The sequence below is a fragment of the Cygnus atratus genome, chromosome Z, assembly GCF_013377495.2.
Source record: "Cygnus atratus isolate AKBS03 ecotype Queensland, Australia chromosome Z, CAtr_DNAZoo_HiC_assembly, whole genome shotgun sequence".
NCBI lineage: Eukaryota > Metazoa > Chordata > Aves > Anseriformes > Anatidae > Cygnus > Cygnus atratus.
In genome coordinates, this window is record NC_066396.1 from 17,621,603 (window position 1) to 17,643,409 (window position 21,807).

Below are 21,807 nucleotides of genomic sequence, written 5' to 3' on the forward strand. Positions count from 1 at the left end.
ACAAAGTCTCCTCAAACTACGCAGTTGCCACCACTTCTTCGAAGGCATGGCCGAAAGAAGAGATTGCATCCACTTTTTCTGTAACAGGTTAATGTTGATAGCATTCATTGGGAAAAATCAATTCCCTTCCTTTCACAGATTCACAACCTCATCTTGCACCCCAAGGAAAATGTCCCAGTTTTGAGTCCTCTGGCAAGATGTATCTAAGTCGTTTTTGTAGTGATGAGAAAGTCCTCATCTCTGGTTCCTTCTCCTAGGACCATATGCATTCTACATGATGCTCAGGACACTCCTATGTGGGTGAATTAACTTACACTGACTGAGTAGATCTGGACCATCAGAACAAAAGCACAGTGTCCTGGAATATCTGCATTTTACTCATCTTACAGGCCATATATATCTGCATATATGTACCATATACACTTGAGGAGAGCACATCTCATGACTTAAAAAGCTGTGTAACTCAGTCTGTGGTACCTAGGCCTACTGTGGTACTTTCCAGAGTTACAGAGCTCCAGATGACCTCTAAAGGACCCTTCCAACCGAACTATTCTATTCTACGCTTCTGCTACCGCTTGCTGGCCTGAAGAAGACATAGCTATTCAGTACAAGCATTAATTTCAACAGAATCCTGCAGATAACTAGGCAAAAGCCTGCTGGTTATGATGTAATTCTGGGAGATTGGAGGTACAGTTTTAAAAGTCTTTCTACCTGAAATGGAACACCAATTTATAATTCTGAATTTGAAGAGGCTGGGCGCCTTATTAGTCTGCTAACAAAATAATATGTATTACCTTCTCTGTCAGCAGTTCACTGTTTCTATATAACTCACAAGAAACTGTCAGACTCTGGCCTGGAGGTAGCTACAGATGCTTATTTGTCTGTGTCATGCACTAAGACACCTAGGCTTCAAAAAGACATGGGATTTCAGACTCAACATCCCATGTTCTTGACATTATCTTACTTCTGGAAAACCCAAATTGGTTAGTAAAACCCAGTATAGGTTTCTGTATGAAACCCAGTATTGTGTCTTACCAGAGTGACTTAACCATCAAGATTAAAACATCACAGGGTTTCAGATCACAAAAACACATTATTCACAGGGAAGGGCAAGTGGAGTAGTGTGATTTAGGTTACAGGTGTCAGTAGTTAAAAATTATTGTAATACCTTTGAAACAAAGAGTTATAACAATCTACAGGAACTGGAATCCCCACAGGCGCCTGGTTTGCAACATCCTCTAAAAAGTGGCAACGTGTTGCTCACTATAGAGGGACTGTTGCAAACTTGTACTTTGTCTTAAAATCACATAGTTGTTTTTTCGTTTGTTTGTTTGTTTAAAAAAAGGCAATCACTGCAAGAGTTGAAGTTTCTGCACTACAGGGATATGTTTCTTGTGTGTGCTCAGGTTTTATTCATTTGTTTGGTTTTGGTTGGTTGGTTGATTGGTTGGTTGGTTTCGTTTTTCCTAAATCTATGCCATTAAACATATATTGGCATCATGATCAGGCTCATGTTTCTGTAAAAGCAAATCTATTTTTTTCCTGATCATGAAGATTAAAGGAAAACCTGAGCAGTGTTCTGTATTTAAATGTTGGTTTTCACCTAGCTGAACAAAATAAAAGAAATTGAAGAGGATTGTGTGTATGCAACAGGGAAAAGGGGAAGAGTTATAGTTTCTAACTCTATTGGAGTAGAAAGAAAGAAAATAGAATAAACCTGAGACTTTACGACAGGGATACTGCAGTCACTTATAACTTTTTTTCTGCAACCACACAATAATAAGTAATTATTATACAGCCCAGCTATGAATGCAACAAATGCAATGCAATACAGCATAAAAATCTCTAGACAGATTATGTTTTTGAGAAATTATCATCTACCAGATTATCTTCCTCCACAGCATCCTCACAATTAGTACATTGTTCTTTTATGAAGTTTCATAATTGGACTCTATCAGAAAAATAAATAATAATGATTATGCAACATACCATAAACAGCACTTAAAAAGACACTAATGATTAAGAAGCTGTAATAAGAAGATATACAAGTGGAGTGCAGAAAGCCCAAGGTAATAATAAGAATCAATTGATCCTCTGTCTCTAAAATGTGGCCTCCTTTCAAATATATTAGCTGATAAGTTACATGTACCTTCAGCAAAATAAACTTTAAAACATACTGTAGTGTCTAGTTCAACACCTTGATTTTGTACAATAAAATATGAATTTATTTCTTTCACCTCCCCCACATGAAATTACCAGTTCTATTCCCTGCAGACTCAATGCCATAGCTCCAATGGCTTCAGTGCTGCAGAAAAATGTGTCAGCATAAAAAAAGGCTGAAATAACCAGGTAAGAGAGAGTATCATGATTTTTAACTCATTCAGTTGAATGAGTTAAACAGTCTTGTGTGTTTCTAGCCTTATTTGTAGCTTTGAAGAAACATATATTCATGTTAAAGCCTGGTCGTTTATAACAGAGCTCAAAGATATATTGTTGGCATAATAAGTAAGTAAATAAGCAAGCAGAAAATTAAAATCATGTTGCAAGAGAAAACTGTGAATTAGGATTTAAATAAAGTATTTTCTTTGTAAGAAGCTGATGCAAAAGAAATTGAAATGGCACAGAGAATTATGAAGGGTAGAGGTATCCTCTGCAAAAATCATAAATACTATTTTAATATAAAGATCCTTTTACATGAGTATAAAATGACAATCATAAAATAAAGAGGTTGGTGGCAGATTTGTAACAGTAAGTGATAAATTCATCCCTTCCTGTTCTAAGATCATCACGTGCAAAGAAGTCAAATGAATAAAAAGTTACAGAGAAGTTGAAATGGTTGTGTTGTTGTGATACAGACAGTTTTGATCGAGATAAGCTCTATGAACTTAGAATGAATATTGAAAGAAAATGTGCCCTGAGAAAATGCAGAAAAGAAAGGCAGCATGATAAAGGATGTGAGACACTTTAAATCTGTTAAGGAGGAAAATCAGATTATTTTATTTTGCAAAGAATACAGATTGTATATTAATTTGTTTCAGGAATGTTCTATGATTGTTGGAATATACAAGAAAGACAAACTAAGAAGACATAAAAGATTGTAGAGAATAAATATAATGCAGCACACAAAGGGCATTTTCCATAATGCTTCCTAACAACATTAATTAAACTAGCACAAGCTGCAAAACAAAAATTTTATGAAGACCTCTTTGCACAGTAAAAAGGATTTTTGGCACATTTGTACCACTGGTTAATACAGATGGAGCAGAAGCATGGGCATTCTCCAAGAATATCAAGTATCGGCTAAAAGCTGAGCTGTAAAACATGAAAAGATTTATGCATAGAGTATTGCTGGAACTATACCAAATCCTGCAACATCTTAGTTCTGGTACTTGAATAAGGAGCCCTTGAGTATCTCAGACAATAAAAATAAGACTACAGCTCCACAAGTTCTGCCAAGTGAATTCTAACATGGTCTTAGAATCAGATAGGAAAAATGGAGACTATGAAAATGAACAACAGGATAATCAAGGTGAAAGACATCTTGGAGACTGTGAATAAGCAAGCATAAGAAAAAAATGTAAATGTAAATATCACTAATTTCCAGCACAATGTAAACTATCAAAGATGATAATAAGAGCTTTCAATGGTAAATCTTCACTTAGAAGCCATACGAACGAGCTCTGTACCATTTTCTAAGTAGCACATAATATAGTGTAATAGCAACAGTGAACATTGCAGAAACACATTACGTCTCTCTTAGAATTACTGATGCTAACATACTATCCCTTTAATGGAAGTAAGTTAAAGCATGCTTTTGGTTATTTGATGTCAAAGTCATTGCTCATTGCACTCTTGTGCTACAGGAAATGAAAAATAGTTCATATCCTCTATAAGAATGGAAGAGAAATTTCATGGAAAATTAGTTCTATGTACACCACAGCCACATTACATAGAAGAACATCTACATTTGAGACTATTTTTAAAGCTTTGGTTCCTGTTCCATTATTCCTCACCTTTGAGACAGAATGCATTTCCACTGTTTTGTTTTATTATTATTATTATTATTGTGCAAATAACACCCCCATAAAGGTAGAAGTGGGTCTTTCTGATTGTTGTGTTTTTTTTTCCTGTCTTTTCAGACTCCAGTTCTTCAGAGTCTTTAAATTAATATTTAACCACAAATACTTCTATCAGATTCCATGGAACTACTAGTGTACTTAATTATACATTTTCTGAAATACTTTGCTGAAACTGGATTGGAAGGAATAGTTAAAAGACAGATCATACTTAATTTATAGCACTAGAAAAAAATCCTTCCTCAGCATTCTGTGGCACTTCAGAAAGGCATAAAAAATGTGCAAAAGAAAGGTATTCTTTAAATTAATTTGTAGTTTTTGTCTTATCCATCATTACAGTAATTATTTTCTATACTAATGTGATCCATGCAAACTAGTATTTGTTGTGCAGATACTGAAATTACCCAATATCTTAATTACTTCTGGGCCCAAGTACACCTCATCTGGGGGTTGCTGCTTAATATAAATGTATTCGTTATTACTAATGTATAAACTTTTAACTCAAGAAGAGTATCTAGCTATACGTTCCGAACAGTTGCCTTAATGAATGCACGCAAGGAAAAAAAAGACTGTGAAAAGAGACAGCAGCAATTCTAGAAGGAATAGGAGTTTGGGCTTTTTTCTTAATCAGTTTGGTATTCCAAAATAAATAATGGTCTGTAATATAATTTACTTCTTTGAACGTGTACAAGTTAGTAGGCAATGCTAGCTCAGTCCTGCAATTCATCGTTTCTAGTGTCTTGCTTTTTGACATCGCCTAATGCAAGATGTGTAGGAGACCATGACAACCCCACCAAAAAAAAATTAATAATAACAAGAAAGCTAGAAGAAATTAGGAATAACTTTATATCAGGAACATTTTGTCAAGAAGTCTGACTCTCCATCATGAGGTGCATTCCCCACATACGTACCAAATATTATGTACAGTTAGCTCAAACATGTTTGAAATGATTATCTTAATCCGTGTATAAGTTCCTACTCTCCCTGTTTTGTCCCCTAGAGTGTTTAAGTACATCACATACAGAAACCCTTCACACTGATTTGAAAGCAAGCTCATTTCCTCCATTATACTAGTTGAAGTATAGTGATACAAAGGGAATATAAAGATTTGTTTCCAAAATACAATACAGGAAGTTACTGCCTTCTTTGAAACTGCAGTAAAATTCACAGAAATAATACCACTCACTTGGAAAAACATGAAATCACACATTTTTCTGAGTCTTTTTGTTGTTTTTTTTTTTTTTTGAATGCCACTTTGGTTTCCTTCAATTTTATGCATAAAACTTCCAACTGGAAAAATGTGTGTAGTCTCTTAAATTGAGAACAACAGAGCTAAGATCCCCATTATTCAGCAAAAGTTACACATGTGCTTAATTTCATCAACTTTGAGTAGTCCCACTGTGGTAATGAAATATATTTTATAATGTGTAAAGGCGAGCATATGCATAAATTATTGTTGAAAGAGGACCTTTGCCCTTAAACCCAGCTTTGAAATTGTGCACTATTTTCTAAAATCTGCATTTCCACAGACCTACAAGTAAAAGTACATTCAATGTGTTCCATAAAATATAAGAGAGAAGTTGGAAGACGTCTTTAACTATTGTAGTGATGATTAACAGCTGTAGTTTATTAGCCACAGAGGAACTTAGAAAGCTTCCACAAACTTCCACTTATTCACCACATTCTTTGCTCTTTGCAATTCAAAGAAAATAAGTGTTATTTCTAGTAGCACCAAGATCCCGAAATCCTTAGAGTATTTTGACTTTTTTTTTTTTTTTTTGATCAAAGGACCTTAGCTCCTCCTGTTCTATAAGCAACAAAATGATTTTTCAGCAGGTCTCAAGATGGGAACTGAGACTAGTGAAGGTATATGTCGCTTCACCTGACCATCACTCTGGTAAATACAAAAAAAAGAAATAATAATAATAGATAAAATAAAGTCCTGCAAGCTGGTCTTTTGTTTAATGAACTCTGAAAACCCCTACCCACAGGCTGGAACCTGGCTGATTATTACCTTTGCGATTTATTAGTGAAGTCATTCAGGGGGCATGGAGAGGGAAGATGCCATGCAAATATGTTCGGTAGATGAGGGCAAAGGCTGTTGTCCGGTATTTCCTCTCTGCAACGTGCAGGGGAGACGGGAAGACTTGGGAAAATCGTTCTCTGCCTGAAGGGTTGGTTACTGCACCTCCACAGCCGCAGAGAACGGGGAGACGGTGGCTGGCTTCCTCCTACAAGCAAACTACCAGCCGTAGAGTGCATTTTTAAGAGGTGATGTAAGAGAAATTAAACTCGGCTAGCCAAACACAACCCCTACCTCAACGATGTTTTTCTCCTGCTGAGAACAGGGACAGAGCACGCCCAGCTCTCTCCTGCCATACCAGGAGGGGGGCTGGCCGGTGGGAGAAACTTACTAATTAATTACGAGCGGGCAGATGCCCCTTTAAGGTCTGCTCCGCTCTCCGGAGGCTGGAGCCGGAGGCTTAGAGGGGGGGCAGGTTTGGCTTTATTTGTACATCTTAGCACGGGGCGAGCTCCATGCGGGGGGTTTCCAAGGCTCGGAGGTCTTGGGGGGTGGGTGGGAGGAAGGCGGCGCGCGGTGGGGGGGAGGAGAGGCGAAATTCCTCTTGATGCGAAGAAAAAACGTAAAGAGCGAATAACAAACAGGAAATGCCTGACTCGGCTGCGAGGCGGGCGGGAGGCGCAGAGCGCCCGGCTCCCTCCACTCGCCCTGCAGGCACTGCCGGCGGCCGGACCGCTCCCGCCGCCCCCGCCCCGGCCCCGGGCTCCCGGCCCCCGGCTCCAGGCATGGCCGCCTCCTGCTGGATGCTGACAGGTGAGAAAAACACCCCCGGCTCCCGCTTGGAGAAGCCACGTCCCGAAAGCGGTTCTCCTCCGTCCGGGAGGGGAGTGAAACCCTTGGGGGCTGGCGGCCCCGGGGACCGCGTGTCCCCCTCCCCAGTCCCCCGGCATCCCCCTGCCCTATAGCTCTCCTGTAGGATGGTGGGGGAGCTCTTCGGTGTGTTTGTCCGGCAGCTTCCATCCCTAAAAACAGTCCTAACTCTGTGGGGTGGGGGGGTTGTACTGCTAGAGGAGGATGAATGGGTGAGAAGTACCGTAACTGGCGCTGGCGTGGGGAAAAGAGCTGTACCTTGGAACTCTTTTTAATTAGGGGAGCTCTTCCTCCTAATTTCAGATGTTCTGAGTGGTAAAAGGGGAAGTAAGGAAACGGTTAACTACCCGGCTAACTTCTGAAACATGAGTTCATCCGGAGTTAAAATATGTAATACTGCCTTTTAGGATTTCATTTATTGTTAGGAGTTTATTTTCTTTTTTAATAAAACAAATAGGGCAAGTACCATTCCCCTGCCCACGACAAGTCAGTGTGTAGTAACGCTTTGGATCTGAAATCAGGGGAATCCAAAAGAGTGGGCAAGAGGTTAAGGCAACGCTGGGAGTCACATATTTGCAAACTTTGATGCTGAGCTTCCCCAGCAGCTCTTGAGCTAGCAACTAGCAGACAGTGAACCTGAGTCAGTACAGAGAAAGAAATCAATTTCATAAGAATCATTAGAATGCAGGCAACAGCAAGTGGGGAAAAGGCAAGACAAGGGTTTTTTTCCTCTTCACGTTGCTTATTGTGCAAGCACAGCATGAGCATGTGAAAATCTGAATGTAGTATTTGGTGTGTCCTATCTAGCCTTTGTTCATGGATGTCTTTATTGCTCTTATTACAGAACAGTATTCTCCAAAATATGTTTTTGTTTGTGTTCCTTTACAGAGGGTGGGCTCTGTAAAGTGGCAACAATTTGGTGTGCCACAAGTTCTTTTTCAGGCTTGCAAAGTTGTCACTGGTAATACCAACAGATAATTTACCATAAAGAAAAAAAAATGTGTCAGATAGGAACACATCTGTAGGGTTGATCCTGTCCAAATCTGTCAGAAGCTTACTCATATAAATATATGAGTAAAAAAGTTGGTGTGAAAGAGAAAATACTTAAATATAAGAGGAGGCACTACAGATATCAGGAACAGGATTCAAATTGCCTTAGATAAATAAGAGAAAGTCATATATAAACAGGCCAATATCATAAAAATATGGACAAGTAGATTTAGAATTACAGTGGAATAAAAATAAATACAAATTAATTACATGCTTCTCTTTCTTAGGAAAAAAGAAATCAAATACATGCAGTAGCAGTCAAAACCAAACTAGAATAAAGGAAGTGCATAGAGGTGTATGTTTGTATATCTATACTTATTTTTTTTTAATTCAGCTTGGTATTGGTGAGGCTTCTGAGAATCCAGAGGTAAAGAAAGTCAGAGAAATGCAAACAAACAGGCAAGAGTGCACAGAGAAGCAACAAGCCTGATAGGAGTTGAGGAAATGCAGGCAATGAAAAAAGACTGAAGAAATTAGGCTTGCTTATGTAGGACAGAAATAGGCAAACTGTTGAGTGTTTCAAATACAGATTTTTACTATTACCTGAGAACATTTTTCCAAATGTCAATGTTTTGTTTCAAACCAACATATCCCATATAGAAAGTCCAATATAAAGCGTTTAATGAATGTCCAATGAAGGACAAGAGAAAATCAAGGTAATTCACTGGACAAAAAATTTAAGGAATGTTCAAAATAACTTTCTTACTCATCAGGTAATGAATCACTAGAACAGACTACTTTAAAAAACTACCTATTCACCTTCACTAGAAGTCTTGATGAAGTTGGGTAAACATGGTCAGGGATGTTTAAAAGTTTTTTTTCACCTCATTTTTTTTCACCTTTGGCCTCAGTGTAAGTGGTTTGACTAGGGATCTGCTGAAGCTTCCTCCAGTCCTACTCAAAAGAAGAGGAAGAAATCTAGCCAGAGGGGCTCCATTACTTTTTAACGCTTCTTGAACTATATTTTTGTGCTTAGCTTGCTCCTTCCTGGAATTCTTTCTCTCCTTGTTGGTGATGATCATGTCATTTGTATTAAGTACTCATCTTTATTATAGAAAATAGCAATAAATCATGAAGACAGAACTCTAGAATTTCCTTTTTCATAGAAAAGGAAACTGTCTCTGTCCAGAGTCTGTATAAACATAGAGTGAGAGGAAAACAGATTTGCTCTCTACCTTTATCTCTCTCTGCTCTTGAAGCAGTAACATCCAAAATCTCTCAGCAGAGTTCCCCCTATTTCAGGTTCTTTTCCACTGTTTTTTCTTATCTAGGACTCTAATGTGTTTGCATGATTCCAGCTATAACAGAAGGGGTGGGGGGAGGGGGAAGGTTCCAGTTGCTAAAAACATCACCTCTAGTTATCTAAAATACAACCCTTCTTCATAAAGCAGCTGATCAAGACTGGAAGATGTAGGGCTGTCTCATGTTTTTCAAAACAACATTACAAAAAACCAGGACGGCTCTAAAACCTCTGCGAATACCTGCTATCGCCATTCTTGTCCTGTACCATGCTTAGAAAGTTCTGAAAATGGGTGATAAATTCCTGCAATTATTAGCATCTCATTTTTAAGTGATAAATTGCATGAATTCTCAGATTCTTCACCTAGTCTTAGTCTTTTACCGAGACTGGAACATACAATGTCATTTAAAACTTTTATGTTAAAATTACAAATATTTTCTTGGTTTGACTCTACCAAGGTCAAGTTCACGTCTCTCTGTGACATTAACAAAATTAGTATGAACTTACAAACATAGTTATATGATTCTTAATTTTTTTGAGATGTCATTTTTCTACTGCTCATTCTCTGCCATTCAAACACATAACAATACCCACTGGTCACTTATTTTAACAGAGTAGGCAAAGCACCATCATCTAGTAGATGTTTTCCTTTATAAGGTGACAGTGTTTTTGCTAATTGTGAATAACATTTAAGTCTACTGTTGCCACTAAATATTTGTGAATACTGCTTTTGTTCATAACTGTATAGAGTCTCATTGTTACTTGTTTGAGAAAAGACTCAAGTGAATCTCAAAATGTCTCTACCACAACAATTTAACATGTTGAGTGGCAACTCTTGAATTTTTGAATGTTGGCTTGTTGTTTTTTTTTTTTTTTTTTTTATGCAGCAACTGTGTGTATGCTTAGCAGCAAGTCACCTGCCTGAATGAGGTAAACACTTATTTTCTATTAGTGCTGGATGCCAACTTGCAACCCTTCAGTGAAATACATAGTATCTGCAAGGATGTGAGGCTTCTTATTAAAATGAGACTGGAACCAACAACCGGAGAAAAGTTCATAAACAACATCAAAAGAAGAAAAATATTAATGTGGAAGGCTAATATGCACTATAGCTAATTATATTTAAAGAATGGCATAAGGTCTAGCACCACAATTTTATAATCACAAAGAAGGTAGACAAGAAAACTCACCCTAAATGCACCATGCAGTATCTGCATAGACAAGTAAAAGGAACTCCTAAGGGAAAACTAAATACATTCTTTTCTACCTAAGCCACAAAATGTTAACACAAAATTATGAGTACACATAAGCCCAAATTAAACAAATAATTATGCGTGTGCTTATGTTATATTCCCTTGGGTGGTCCAGTTTCCTTCTGTGAAACTATTCATGCTAACAGAGTTAAGCATTTGTACTCACAGGAAGAAAGTCTGAGGTCTCACAAATAAATCCTCTTAGGTAATATCTGATAAAATTGTTTTTACATCAGTATCATGATTAGAAACACTAAATGCATGTTACTGGGCCAAATCTGAGTTCAGTGTCCTGTTTCAACCAGTGGCCAGTGCTAGATATTTGAGAGAAATTTATATTATTTACAAAAATTACATCATAATGGGAGATAAGGGATGATTTTTTGCTCCCTCTAGTCTTGTATCTCATTAAATCAAAAGTCTAAAGCCTTTCAAATTTTTTCTTAAAAAAAAATAAAGGAAACTTCCTGTTAATAAATTCACATTTGCCACCTTCTCATCTCCAAGAGAATGATCTTTTGCTTCTCCAGTTATGACTGACCATACATATACATCAGTGAGTTTCAAAACTTTCTTTTTCTGTTCCAGTTGCGCGGAGTCACTTATCATGGCATATTAATTTGTCTACTTTCTCAGATATTTTCATTCTTCCCAAACTTTATTCATACAGGCATTCTTCCCAATCTTTATTCACAAAAGCATTTTTCTATTTTCCATTATTTTTCTGTCATTCTTTCTAAATTTGCACCATGCTTTCTAAAGCAGTGTTCAGTACCACACACAATTTCAAAATAAGCAGCAGAATTTACATCATGGCATTATCACTTTTATGTTAGTTGTGGGTTTGTTAAATTTGTCTATGCTGCACATTGAGTTGTCTAGTCGTCAGGTCCCTTTTCTGTGCAAGGATCACTGAACTAATCCATGTTATCTCGATAGTTTACAGGGGTTTCCATTGCGTATTACTTATGTGTTAACATCAGATTTCATATGAAACATGCCGCCTCTGACACTTCTCTCAAGACTATCTTACTCTGACTGAAACCACCAGAAGGTTCAGAAAGCAGCTCAAGTTTTCGTACATGTTTAAGTGTAACTGAAGCTAGAATGTGTGGAAAGATAGCGTAAGCTTAACCCAAACCTCTAAGCTGAAGCTCTTTTTAAGAGCAATGTCGAAACAAGTTTGTGTTCTGGTGTTGCCTTGGACTGATTTTCGTATAAATGCTGTCTCCCCAGCCTTTTATGCACCAACAGGTGACAATGCTGCCTGTTCTCTTTGACTTTTAAATGTGGCTTTTTTAAGTACCAAGTACACTTACCACAGCGAGGAAACGCGCTATCTATTTAGCTGTACTTTCCTCACCTCCCTCATCTGTACCCACGAAGTCCCCACCCCACACTGCCACAACGACTTCGTTGTTGCTACTGTTGTGGTTTTCCAGCCTCCTAAGCGCGATGCACCGCGATAGGGGCGCTTGAATCGTTCTCTGTAAAGACCTAGAGGGGGAAGGGACCGCCGGGCGTCACGACGGGTCCACCGAGAGGCGGCAGAGGCCGCCCCGCACCCCACTCGCCCCCCAGCCCTGAGAGCGGCCGTTCGCCCCCTGCAACGTCCACTCGCCTGCGCCCCGTTGCCCACGCATCCTTTGTGCGCATGCGCCGTCTCTACGGGAATTACTGGCGAGTGACGGCGTTGCACATGCGCGTCGGGCGGACGGCTCCCGTCCTGCCGGCGCCATTTAGGACGGAGCCGGCGCAGGCGCTCGTAGGCGGTGTTTGCGCTGCGCGTGCGCACGGGGTGAAGTGAGGCGAGGGGCCGGGGCTGGGGTGGGCTGGTGTCGCCGGGGTGGGACGCCAGGGACCCGGTGTGGGCCTCCGGCTGCCTGGGGAAGGCTTCCAGGGGACCGGGCAGGCCTGCGGCCGCCCGCGGTGTGCCTCCAGCCGCCCGTAAGTCCGCGGGTCCCGGCGCCGGGCCGTCTGTCCGCCGCGGCTGAAGGGAAGCCTAGTGTCGCGTTGGCGCCGTCAGGATGAAGCTGGTGAGGAAGGACCTGGAGAAGGACAACGCAGGGCAGGTGACGCTGATCCCCGAGGAGCCCGAGGACATGTGGCACACCTACAACCTGCTGCAGGTGGGGGACAGCCTGCGGGCCTCTACCATCCGCAAGGTGCAGACCGAGTCGGCCACGGGCAGCGTGGGCAGCAATCGGATCCGCACCACCCTCACCCTCTGCGTAGAGGCTATCGACTTTGACTCTCAGGCCTGCCAGCTGCGGGTCAAGGGCACCAATATCCAGGAAAACGAGTATGTCAAGATGGGGGCCTACCACACCATCGAGCTGGAGCCCAACCGGCAGTTCACGCTGGCAAAGAAGCAGTGGGACAGTGTGGTGCTGGAGCGCATTGAGCAGGCCTGCGACCCTGCCTGGAGTGTGGACGTGGCAGCCGTCGTCATGCAGGAGGGACTGGCGCACATCTGCCTTGTTACCCCCAGCATGACCCTCACCCGTGCAAAGGTGGAGGTGAACATCCCCCGCAAGCGGAAAGGGAACTGCAGTCAGCACGACCGGGCCCTGGAGAGGTTTTACGAACAGGTGGTGCAGGCCATCCAGCGACACATCAACTTCGAGGTGGTGAAGTGCGTACTGGTGGCCAGCCCAGGCTTTGTGCGGGAGCAGTTTTGTGACTATATGTTCCAGCAGGCGGTCAAGACTGACAACAAGCTTCTGCTGGAGAACAGGTCCAAGTTCCTACAGGTAAGGAGCCATATTGTCTCTCAAATACCTATAAAGTGGTATAAGAGCTGTATGTGGTAACAGAAGAGAATTAGAAGGATGATGAGGAAATAATTGACTTAGGATGTTCTGACAAAGTTATTTTTTCTTCTAAGGAAATTATTCTCTTGTTTCTCAAATTATATATAAGGGAGTTATCCAAGAAATAGGGATGTTTCTTTCCTAGGATTCCTTAAAGTGAAGTAGAAAAAATACTAAATATTTTAAACTACCTATAAATGTTCAGTTAAATATTCAGTTAAAGATGAAATGCAAGTTGAAAAACAGTTTAACTGTGTTAGTCTACTGTACTGTGTAACATCATGTTTAATAACAGCTTTCTAAAGCTTTTTAAAGAGGAAAAGAAGTACCTGGATGCGGTATAGGTTAGCTAATGTTGCTGTTAGTTTTGTAATAAATAGATAATATTATAGTCTGCATAATCTTTTCATCCCTCATTGGTTGGTTTGCTTTTTTTTTTTTTTAGCCTTCCACTGAATTTAGAGCAGACATGTAAAATGGGGGTCCTGTGCTTAATCATCACAAAACTTAGGAGTCTGAAATTGCGCAAAGAAGTAGTCTTTTGCATTTATAGAAAAATGATGATAATGTGTGAAAGGTTTTAATGTACTTCACACAGTTTTACAACCATAGGAATATGCAGTTATGCAAGACTTTGTGCTTTTGCAAGATTGAAGAATGTTAAGAGGGCTTCTTCTTCTTGAATGCTTTAAAATGAAGAGGCTGAAGTTTCTCAGTGGTTTCAGGTGCTCCTAGCTAGGGTACTGCCTACAGCATCCTGCTAATTTAAGGCAGTCTTTGAAGAAGAGAAGCATCTTTCCTACACTTAAAATACAGTTTAAGGCATTTGTGTTAGGCTTTGGTCTGCAGGAGAGAAGCTCTTGTAAGAAAAGAGTCAGGTAGGTTTCAAGGAAGAGCCAAATCAATTATGAACAAGATAAATGTGTGTAGTGGAAGCTGTGATTGGTTAATCAAGAAAATGGTATGCTTTATTAAAGAATACAATCTTTTTGACTTTGTTTTCTCTAGGTGCACTCATCGTCAGGACATAAGTACGCACTGAAGGAGGCCCTTTGTGACCCAGCTGTAACTAGCCGTCTCTCTGACACTAAGGCAGCAGGTGAAGTCAAAGCGTTAGATGACTTCTATAAAATGCTGCAGCATGAGCCTGACAGGGCTTTTTACGGTTTAAAACATGTAGAGAAGGCCAATGAAGCCATGGCCATTGATACCTTGCTGATCAGTGATGAGCTTTTCCGGCACCAGGATGTGGCTACACGTGCCCGGTATGTTAAATTGGTAGATAGTGTACGGGACAACATGGGCACGGTGCGCATTTTCTCCAGCCTTCATGTGTCCGGTGAGCAGCTTGGCCAGCTGACAGGGGTGGCAGCCATCCTGCGATTTCCTGTTGCTGAGCTCTCTGACCAGGAAGATGAATCTAGCTCTGAAGAGGATTGATAACAGTGATTTTATTCCACAGTTTATTTCTAAGTCACGTTGAAATGACATTAAAGGCTCTCCCTTCTGAAATCATGCGTGCAAACATACCATGACATTTAATTTAATTTTTCATAGTATTTCTTATAATACATAGCTCTGCTCACCGCAGTAATGGATAACTATTCTATGGTAATGGTAATGAGTATGCTGTGGATTGGAGCTGTTTTGCAAGTTAAACTGCGGGCCTCCAGAAGTACAAGAAACAGATCTGTGTTCCAAAAGTTGCTCATTCTGCATGTTAAGGCAGACTGGAAGCTTAATGTTTTGGAATGTGTATGAAAAGATAATAAACTAAGAGGGAGAAAATTATGTCAGACTGTCTTTATTTCTGTTCAAATGCTTGAAAGCAGTATTACAAATACAAACTTCTTCATGTGAGACTTAGCAAAACTATAGTTGGTCTTCTTAGGAACTCACTTGCCACATCTTAGCGTCAACCCCACTACTCTCTATCTATCCTTCTTCATATCTGTTAGGTGTTTCTTAAAGTGTATGAATCCAACTGGTTAATATTTCAGTGAAATATTTGAAGAAATCTTTCAGAAACCAGACCATTCAAACTAATGATTTCTTCCTTAATATGATAGTAGATGCACGGCAGATTGTGAAGCTCAGTGTGTCCATTTCAGTTATCTCTTTGAATGCTCTTATCCTGGGAAATTGTCCTGAGGGCTGACAAGGTATGTATGCTATCAATGGCGTGGTTCATGCCATATGAATTGGCATGGAGGTTAAGTACCCAGTTCTGTGAAGCCATATGAATATGATTAAGGCTCACAAAATTAGGTCCCTAGTTTCCATTAGGAATCTTCTGACAACTACTACTATAAATAATTTCGTTATCTGTTATTTGTCTGCCTGTTGCCCATTTCAAAACACTTATAATATAGAAGTAAAGATTACAAATCTACAAATAGAACTTGGCTTAAGACAATGACAAATCTAAAAATCAAAATTGCTTTTCAAATTATTTATTTGATCTGTTGAAAGTGCTGAGAGCCACAGTAAGCTTTATTTCTTCCCAGGACAAAAAAAATCTTATGCTGAGGAAGTACAAACTCCTTTCAGATTCTGACATGTATGAATATGTGAGAACGAACCTAGGGAATTGTTCAATTTAAGCTAATGTGTGATGATGCAGGTTGTGGGTGTAAATAAGCATTCCTTGTTAAAATGTGGCAGAGGAGAATGGAACAGGAGAGACTGGCAAAAAAACATTTAGGAAAAACACTGAAGTTCTGTGGGTTGATGTTTTGATTTTTACACTGCAGTAACAACTGGAGAGTAAAACTTAAAACAGTTTGCGTCAAATAATTTTACCAAAAACATTTAATGGTGCTCTCTTAATGCTGATGTGTGCCAGCTCTGTGAATTTGATATTATCTATTGCTGTGTTGTATCAACTGAAACATCAGCCTAAACTCATTGATAGGGAAGTCATTTTGAGTTAAAAGCCCTCTTCTTCTGTCTTCCCCACAGAAGAACAGGTATTCTAAAGAATGCATGAACAGCACTCACATTAAAGCTGTACTTGAATAATACTGTGATTTTTCTCTCAAAGAGAAGCCCATTAAGAGAGTTGTTTACAGTCAGTTTGTACAGATCAGCTATGTTATTTGAGCTTTATGGTTTTGTCTTGAATGATGTTGAATGCCACACATCCTCAAATGGTCAGGTAGGCTCTTTCATTAGGTAGGACTTGCTAAATAAAAAACTTTTTTTTCTTTAAAAAATCTGCCTATTTTGATTTTATACACTACCAGCTTTAAAGCACCCTGATTCTTGCTACATACAAAGTTAAATGTAAAGAATACATATGGCATGTAGAAGAACGTAGCCTTCAATAAATATTATTTATATTGTTTTGTACGCACTTATTTCTAAATAAAGTCAATAACTTCTCTTTTTAAGATAATCATTTATATTATTTCCCTGCTTAAATTACTGCTAATTTGTTGCAATTGTACACTAGTGCTACTTACCATCAGATTAGTAGTACACCAGGAAATTCTAAGTTTAATTCTCAATGAACTTTAAATGGCAAACCACACTGTTCCTAGACTGTGAAGTGGTTTGCTATTTTTGGACCCAATTGAATCCAGTTATTCCATTTTAAAATGGTGAAGAGTTTTTGCTGTGTACTGTAAAAAGGTTACAATGAAAATTACTTATTTGTGCCTGCGCTATGGTAGTGTATCAATGACAAAAAGGGGCAACCGTTTTGCTACTTACTTGTTTCTTAAGATGTACCAGCAAGCATTTGGTAAGAAACTATATTCACAGCGATTCTTTGAATTATTTACAATTAGAATTCTACACAGACTTTACAAATTATGAATGTTTTTCTTTTTTTTTTTTTGCTACTACTGTCATTGCATTAAACCCCTGAGAGAAATATACAGCTAGTTGCCCAAAGTATGGAAGGGTGGGATTTTTTATTTTTTTGGGAAGCATTTTATAGTAAAATAAATATACATGCATTCTGTAGACAAATGCATCCTGTTTCAGGAAACAGCTTAAGGGCTTAGTTTTGAAAGCAGGCTATATTCAGTAGTGCAGATGCTTGACCTGGCAAAGTTCCAGGAATGTAAGTGGCTTTTAAAATGAAAAGAATTGTGAGTAGCTGAAAAGTTGGTATCAGCAAAAGATACTTCTTTAACAAACACCTTAAATTCTGGGTATAGATAACACATACACAGAAGATGCATGTTACCTGCAGTTCAGATGAGTAAGTGTTAAAGCTATGGGAAAATAATTTTCATGTATTTCGTTTTGAACTAGAAATAAAAAATGAAAATAAACATGAAATAAAACCAGTAAAATGTAATATAAATGTAATGTTAAAATGTAATGTAAATATGTAATTTTTTCTCTTATACCATAAAGGATTTAGTAATTTCCAACAGTATCTGTTGTATTTTGATTATATTCTGACATAATTCTGTGAACTAGTAGCATGGTTTATCTTCCAGTTTTTCTGTTTTCAAAATAAATGATTATACAGTGCAGGACTTTTTAATAGTTACTGTGTTTGGTGGGAAGAAAGCTTTTAAAAGTATCGTGAAATTGGCTTGAGCCTGATCCCTGCAGTGTGGTTAGCTTAAAAGATTCAAATAAATTCATTGATTTAGGTCATAGAGCATCTCTTGCAAACTCATACTCTGGAGTAGACCCTAGTTTGTTTGCTATGTCCACTTTGGCATTAACGTCCAGTTATTATGTCAGGCTTGGGGGAGGGAGGAGGTTATAGGATAAAGTTTGCTACAAAACGGAGCTTGCTACCATTAAGAGACCAAAATAATCCCACTAGTTAAAAAGTAAAATAATAAAAGGCAAATCTTCACTGAAATTGTATGCCATTTAGAAGTATTTGACCCAGGGAAGTCTTTATTTCCTTTCTTCTTTCTGTTTTCACCATTGTACGCACAGTGTTTGAGCTAAATATCAGCAATAAATGATCTTGTGACCAGTATAACAACAGTCCTGTAGCTCTTCAGCTGAATTTGTGACGTAATGTGTGTGATGTTTTTAAAGATGTTGTGTGATGTAAAAGTCTTCGGTAATTTTCATCATTTGCTACTGTTTTTGCGAAGGTTAGGGAGCCCTGAACATAAAATCTCTTACTTACCTGTTGAAAATTTCTTAGTTTAACTTCTCAGCTGCTGACATCGGTTTGTCTTTTTCTGTGAAAGTATATTGTAGCTGCTTTCTCTGACTTATTTAGTGTCTGAGCTTCTCTGATTTCTTCTGGAAGCTGGATCATCTGTCGAAAATGTCAGTTTTGTAAAGGCAAGGCGGGAATAAAAGATGGAATCGTGTGCATGTTTTTTTTAATTTATTTTTTAGTCACACTGATCACTTTATTTTGGGATTTTCTTACCTGTTAAAGAAAAGAAACCTGTTTATAAATGGAATGGATGTCTAGTTCTACAGGATAAACAAGTTCTAAAAAGATTTGTGCTGTTTTGTCTGAAGCCACATTTGTGCAGTGCATACTCTTATTTCTTCTACAGATGATCTAGGAAAGCAGTTTTCAAAATGTGAAACTGCAATTAGATGCTCAGCAATTAGGAATCGTTTATAACTCAGAATTGGAATTCCTTCAAGGTATATTAATAATGAGGAAAAAAAAAGTGAAGGATTAACTTCAGAAACCTACTTTTTAAATATGGCAAAACTTCAGACTTGATTTCTTTTTTCTTTTGTTTTAAGATGCAGCTATAATGTGTTTTTGGAAGAAAGCTTTCAAAATGCAGAGCTAGGTGTGTAACTTAGGTGGCTGAGGTTGATGACAGTTTCTTCCACAAACTGTGCTAATGTGGGGAATCACATAGCTCAGGGTCATATTCTCTCCCTTCTCAGTTCCTGTTAAATGCCTACAAGTTGTTATAATGTGACTGAATTATAACTTTCAATGTTGTTGGGTCTTACAATTTTTCTATTTGATCTGATTTTGCAGATGGTAGAAATAAACAGAAACAGAGTAGTTGCAGTAGTTGATTTTGAAGCGTGTTTGGTTCTATTGTAATGGCCACAGCCTGTATTTAGAGACTGCTGTGTTCAGGTTTTGTGTAGGAAAATATTTTGCAAATTTATTATACTGCTACTTTAGAGCTAAGGAAATGCCTAACCTTTTGGGTCTTGTGGTTTTTGTGACAGTTCTTAATTCAGTCCCTGACATGGGTCAAGCCTGGACTTTTTCAGCCCTGCAAAGAATAAACATTGGCTGTGTAGCTTCTTGTGACAGTTGCCCAAAGAATTGCTTAATAAGCTTGATGCTCAGTCCTGCCACATATTTTTATGCTTGACTCATGTAGGGCATTGACTTTGATTTGAGGATAACTGCTTGCATGATACAGAACACGAAAAAGTGTCTCAAGTGTAACAACTAAACTGTAGTGCATATTTTCTGTAAGCTTCTGAACTTGAGTGTATTAGGAATGCAGTATAGCTTTTCTGTCAGAAACATTGTCTTAACATGTCATAGTCTAAAATGGAGTGTGAGGAAAAGATCTCTGAAACCACAGTTGTTCCGTTTTCTGAAAATAATTCTTCCTCTTGTCCTACTTGGGGGTTATACAAGAAACAGCGGGGTTGATACTGGAGAAGTACTTGCTTCCAAGTCAGTGCCTTCTGGGAAATGCAACATGCAGAAGCAGCTTTCAAACGCTGCCAGCTTTTGATAGATTTTGATAGATTAGATCTCTAATTTATTGCCCAGTGTTTGGGAAATGCTATGTTCACAGCTCATGTAATTACTGTCATACTGTTCTAATAATTACTGAATGTCAAGCTATGATCCTCTGGCAAAATAGCTGTTCCATTAGACAATGTTAATTGGTTGAAACTAGTCATCCGTTTTAGGAATGTACATACCAGGGCCAATCAGAAGTATTATCTCTGGTCTAAAATGGAATTTATAATCAAAGCCACCCCTAGAATAATGAAGAAAGTCTTGCGGTTAGAGAGTCAAAGAGGACTGAACGCATGAAGCTTAAGACCCTTTTCGAATGTATTGTTAGTACTAGGCTAAAGGTGCTTCCTTTTCTGTAAGTATTTTTGGTAAGTACTACTCCACGTTGCATAAGTATTCCTCACTGACCCAGGTGCAAAACCTCTTGGCAATAGGAGACAGTTTTTAGGTTTCTTGCCTGCATGGAATAGGAAAGTGATTTAAAGCTGGGTCTGTGCCTGTATAACACACTGCAACCACAGTCTTCATGTTTGAGAAAATAGTCCTGAAGAGGGTCCAGTGTTTCAAAAAGATTTTGGATCTGATGGCAGTCAAGCAAATCTCACTTCTGAAGACAAGCAGATAATTCCCCATCCAGCTTCAATACATATGCTTAGCTAAAAGCATTTGTCCTAAGGCTTGTTACTGAAAGTACTTCAAAAGAAGGAAATGAAACATCAAAGATACATGAAAGTAGGTAGCTGTGTGCGTGTGTTAACATGTGGTATCCTCAATGAATGTAGTGTCTTCATGGTTAAAAAAAAAAAAAAAAAGCTAACAACTGTTATCTTGTAGTTGCATTTGGTAGCTGAAGCAATGACTTCAGAACGCAGGCTTGATCTCTATCTTCAGACCTCAGCATTTCCTTGCAGTTGGAGGAGACTGGTAGCATATGCTACATTTAGGATGTCTGATCGTTGATTATCAAATGCTCATGCTTCATTCAAAGGCTTCTGAAGTTCTGAACCCTGCAGCAGGTTCTACTGAAGAGAAGTGCCTTTTCCTTTGACCTGCAGCGTTCAGACTGGTGACTTACAAGTGTTTAACACTGGTATAATCATTTTGGTTTAGGTGTAAGAGAAATTTATTAATTGCATTGTTAATTATTTATCTTTTTTGTAAAGTTACCCTAAGACCACTTCCACTCCCTTTGGTAAAGATAACTATTTTATTCCATATAATTTATTCCTCTCCCAGGTGGAAATTGGTGTACTGCTATAGGTTAGGTAAGAGGAGCTTAAATAGACTTTTTTTTGGTTTTGGTTTGCTTGTTTAATATATTGCTGGGAGAATATCAGCTGTCTGCTAGAATGGCCAAACGTGGGGCAGCAACTGTTCTCACTCCAAGCTGGTACCTCAGGAAAATGGTGTTAAGAGGCAGAAAAGGAGCAGCTGCTTAACGAGCGAGTGTTTCCAAGTTCCGGAGCAGTGAGGAAGGATGAAAAGTTACATTTTGACAGAAAACTTGAGATGCTGTGTTGGGCTTGAGACTTCTTCCCTGAAAAGAACAGCAGTGGATGTTTGGAATATCTGTAGTCATTTCCAACTGAACTATTTTATTCTTCTTTACAATGCCAGCTAACGTGATTAAGTTTTTATCCAAGGGAGAGAAGCCTTGAGCCTGGGACTAGAAATTACGATATTGAGAGCTCAAGAGAATTTGCTAATCCTGTCACTGCATGGTCACTAAAATTTCTGTTGGGCTGGCTACAGAAAAGTCACACATGGAGTCATTGATATATCTGAGAATTGTGAAAGATGGTTTTC

At 38.9% G+C, this 21,807-nt stretch overlaps 2 protein-coding genes across 2 annotated transcripts in view; both read left to right on the forward strand.

Moving 5' to 3' along the window:
- The first annotated feature begins 6,806 nt into the window (after window positions 1-6,806).
- The window catches only part of ITGA1 (integrin subunit alpha 1), an 80,464-nt gene continuing 65,463 nt past the window's right edge, over window positions 6,807-21,807 (forward strand). Inside the window, exon 1 of the mRNA XM_035570113.2 lies at window positions 6,807-6,912. Within this exon, the coding sequence (XP_035426006.1) occupies window positions 6,885-6,912 (28 nt within the window). The 5' untranslated portion in view covers window positions 6,807-6,884. The remainder of the gene's footprint in view (window positions 6,913-21,807) is intronic.
- On the forward strand, window positions 10,867-15,116 carry PELO (pelota mRNA surveillance and ribosome rescue factor). The gene is made up of 2 exons (XM_035570114.1): window positions 10,867-13,265; window positions 14,334-15,116. Exons 1-2 carry the CDS (start codon window positions 12,540-12,542, stop codon window positions 14,763-14,765), a joined length of 1,158 nt encoding a protein of 385 aa, XP_035426007.1. The 5' UTR covers window positions 10,867-12,539; the 3' UTR covers window positions 14,766-15,116.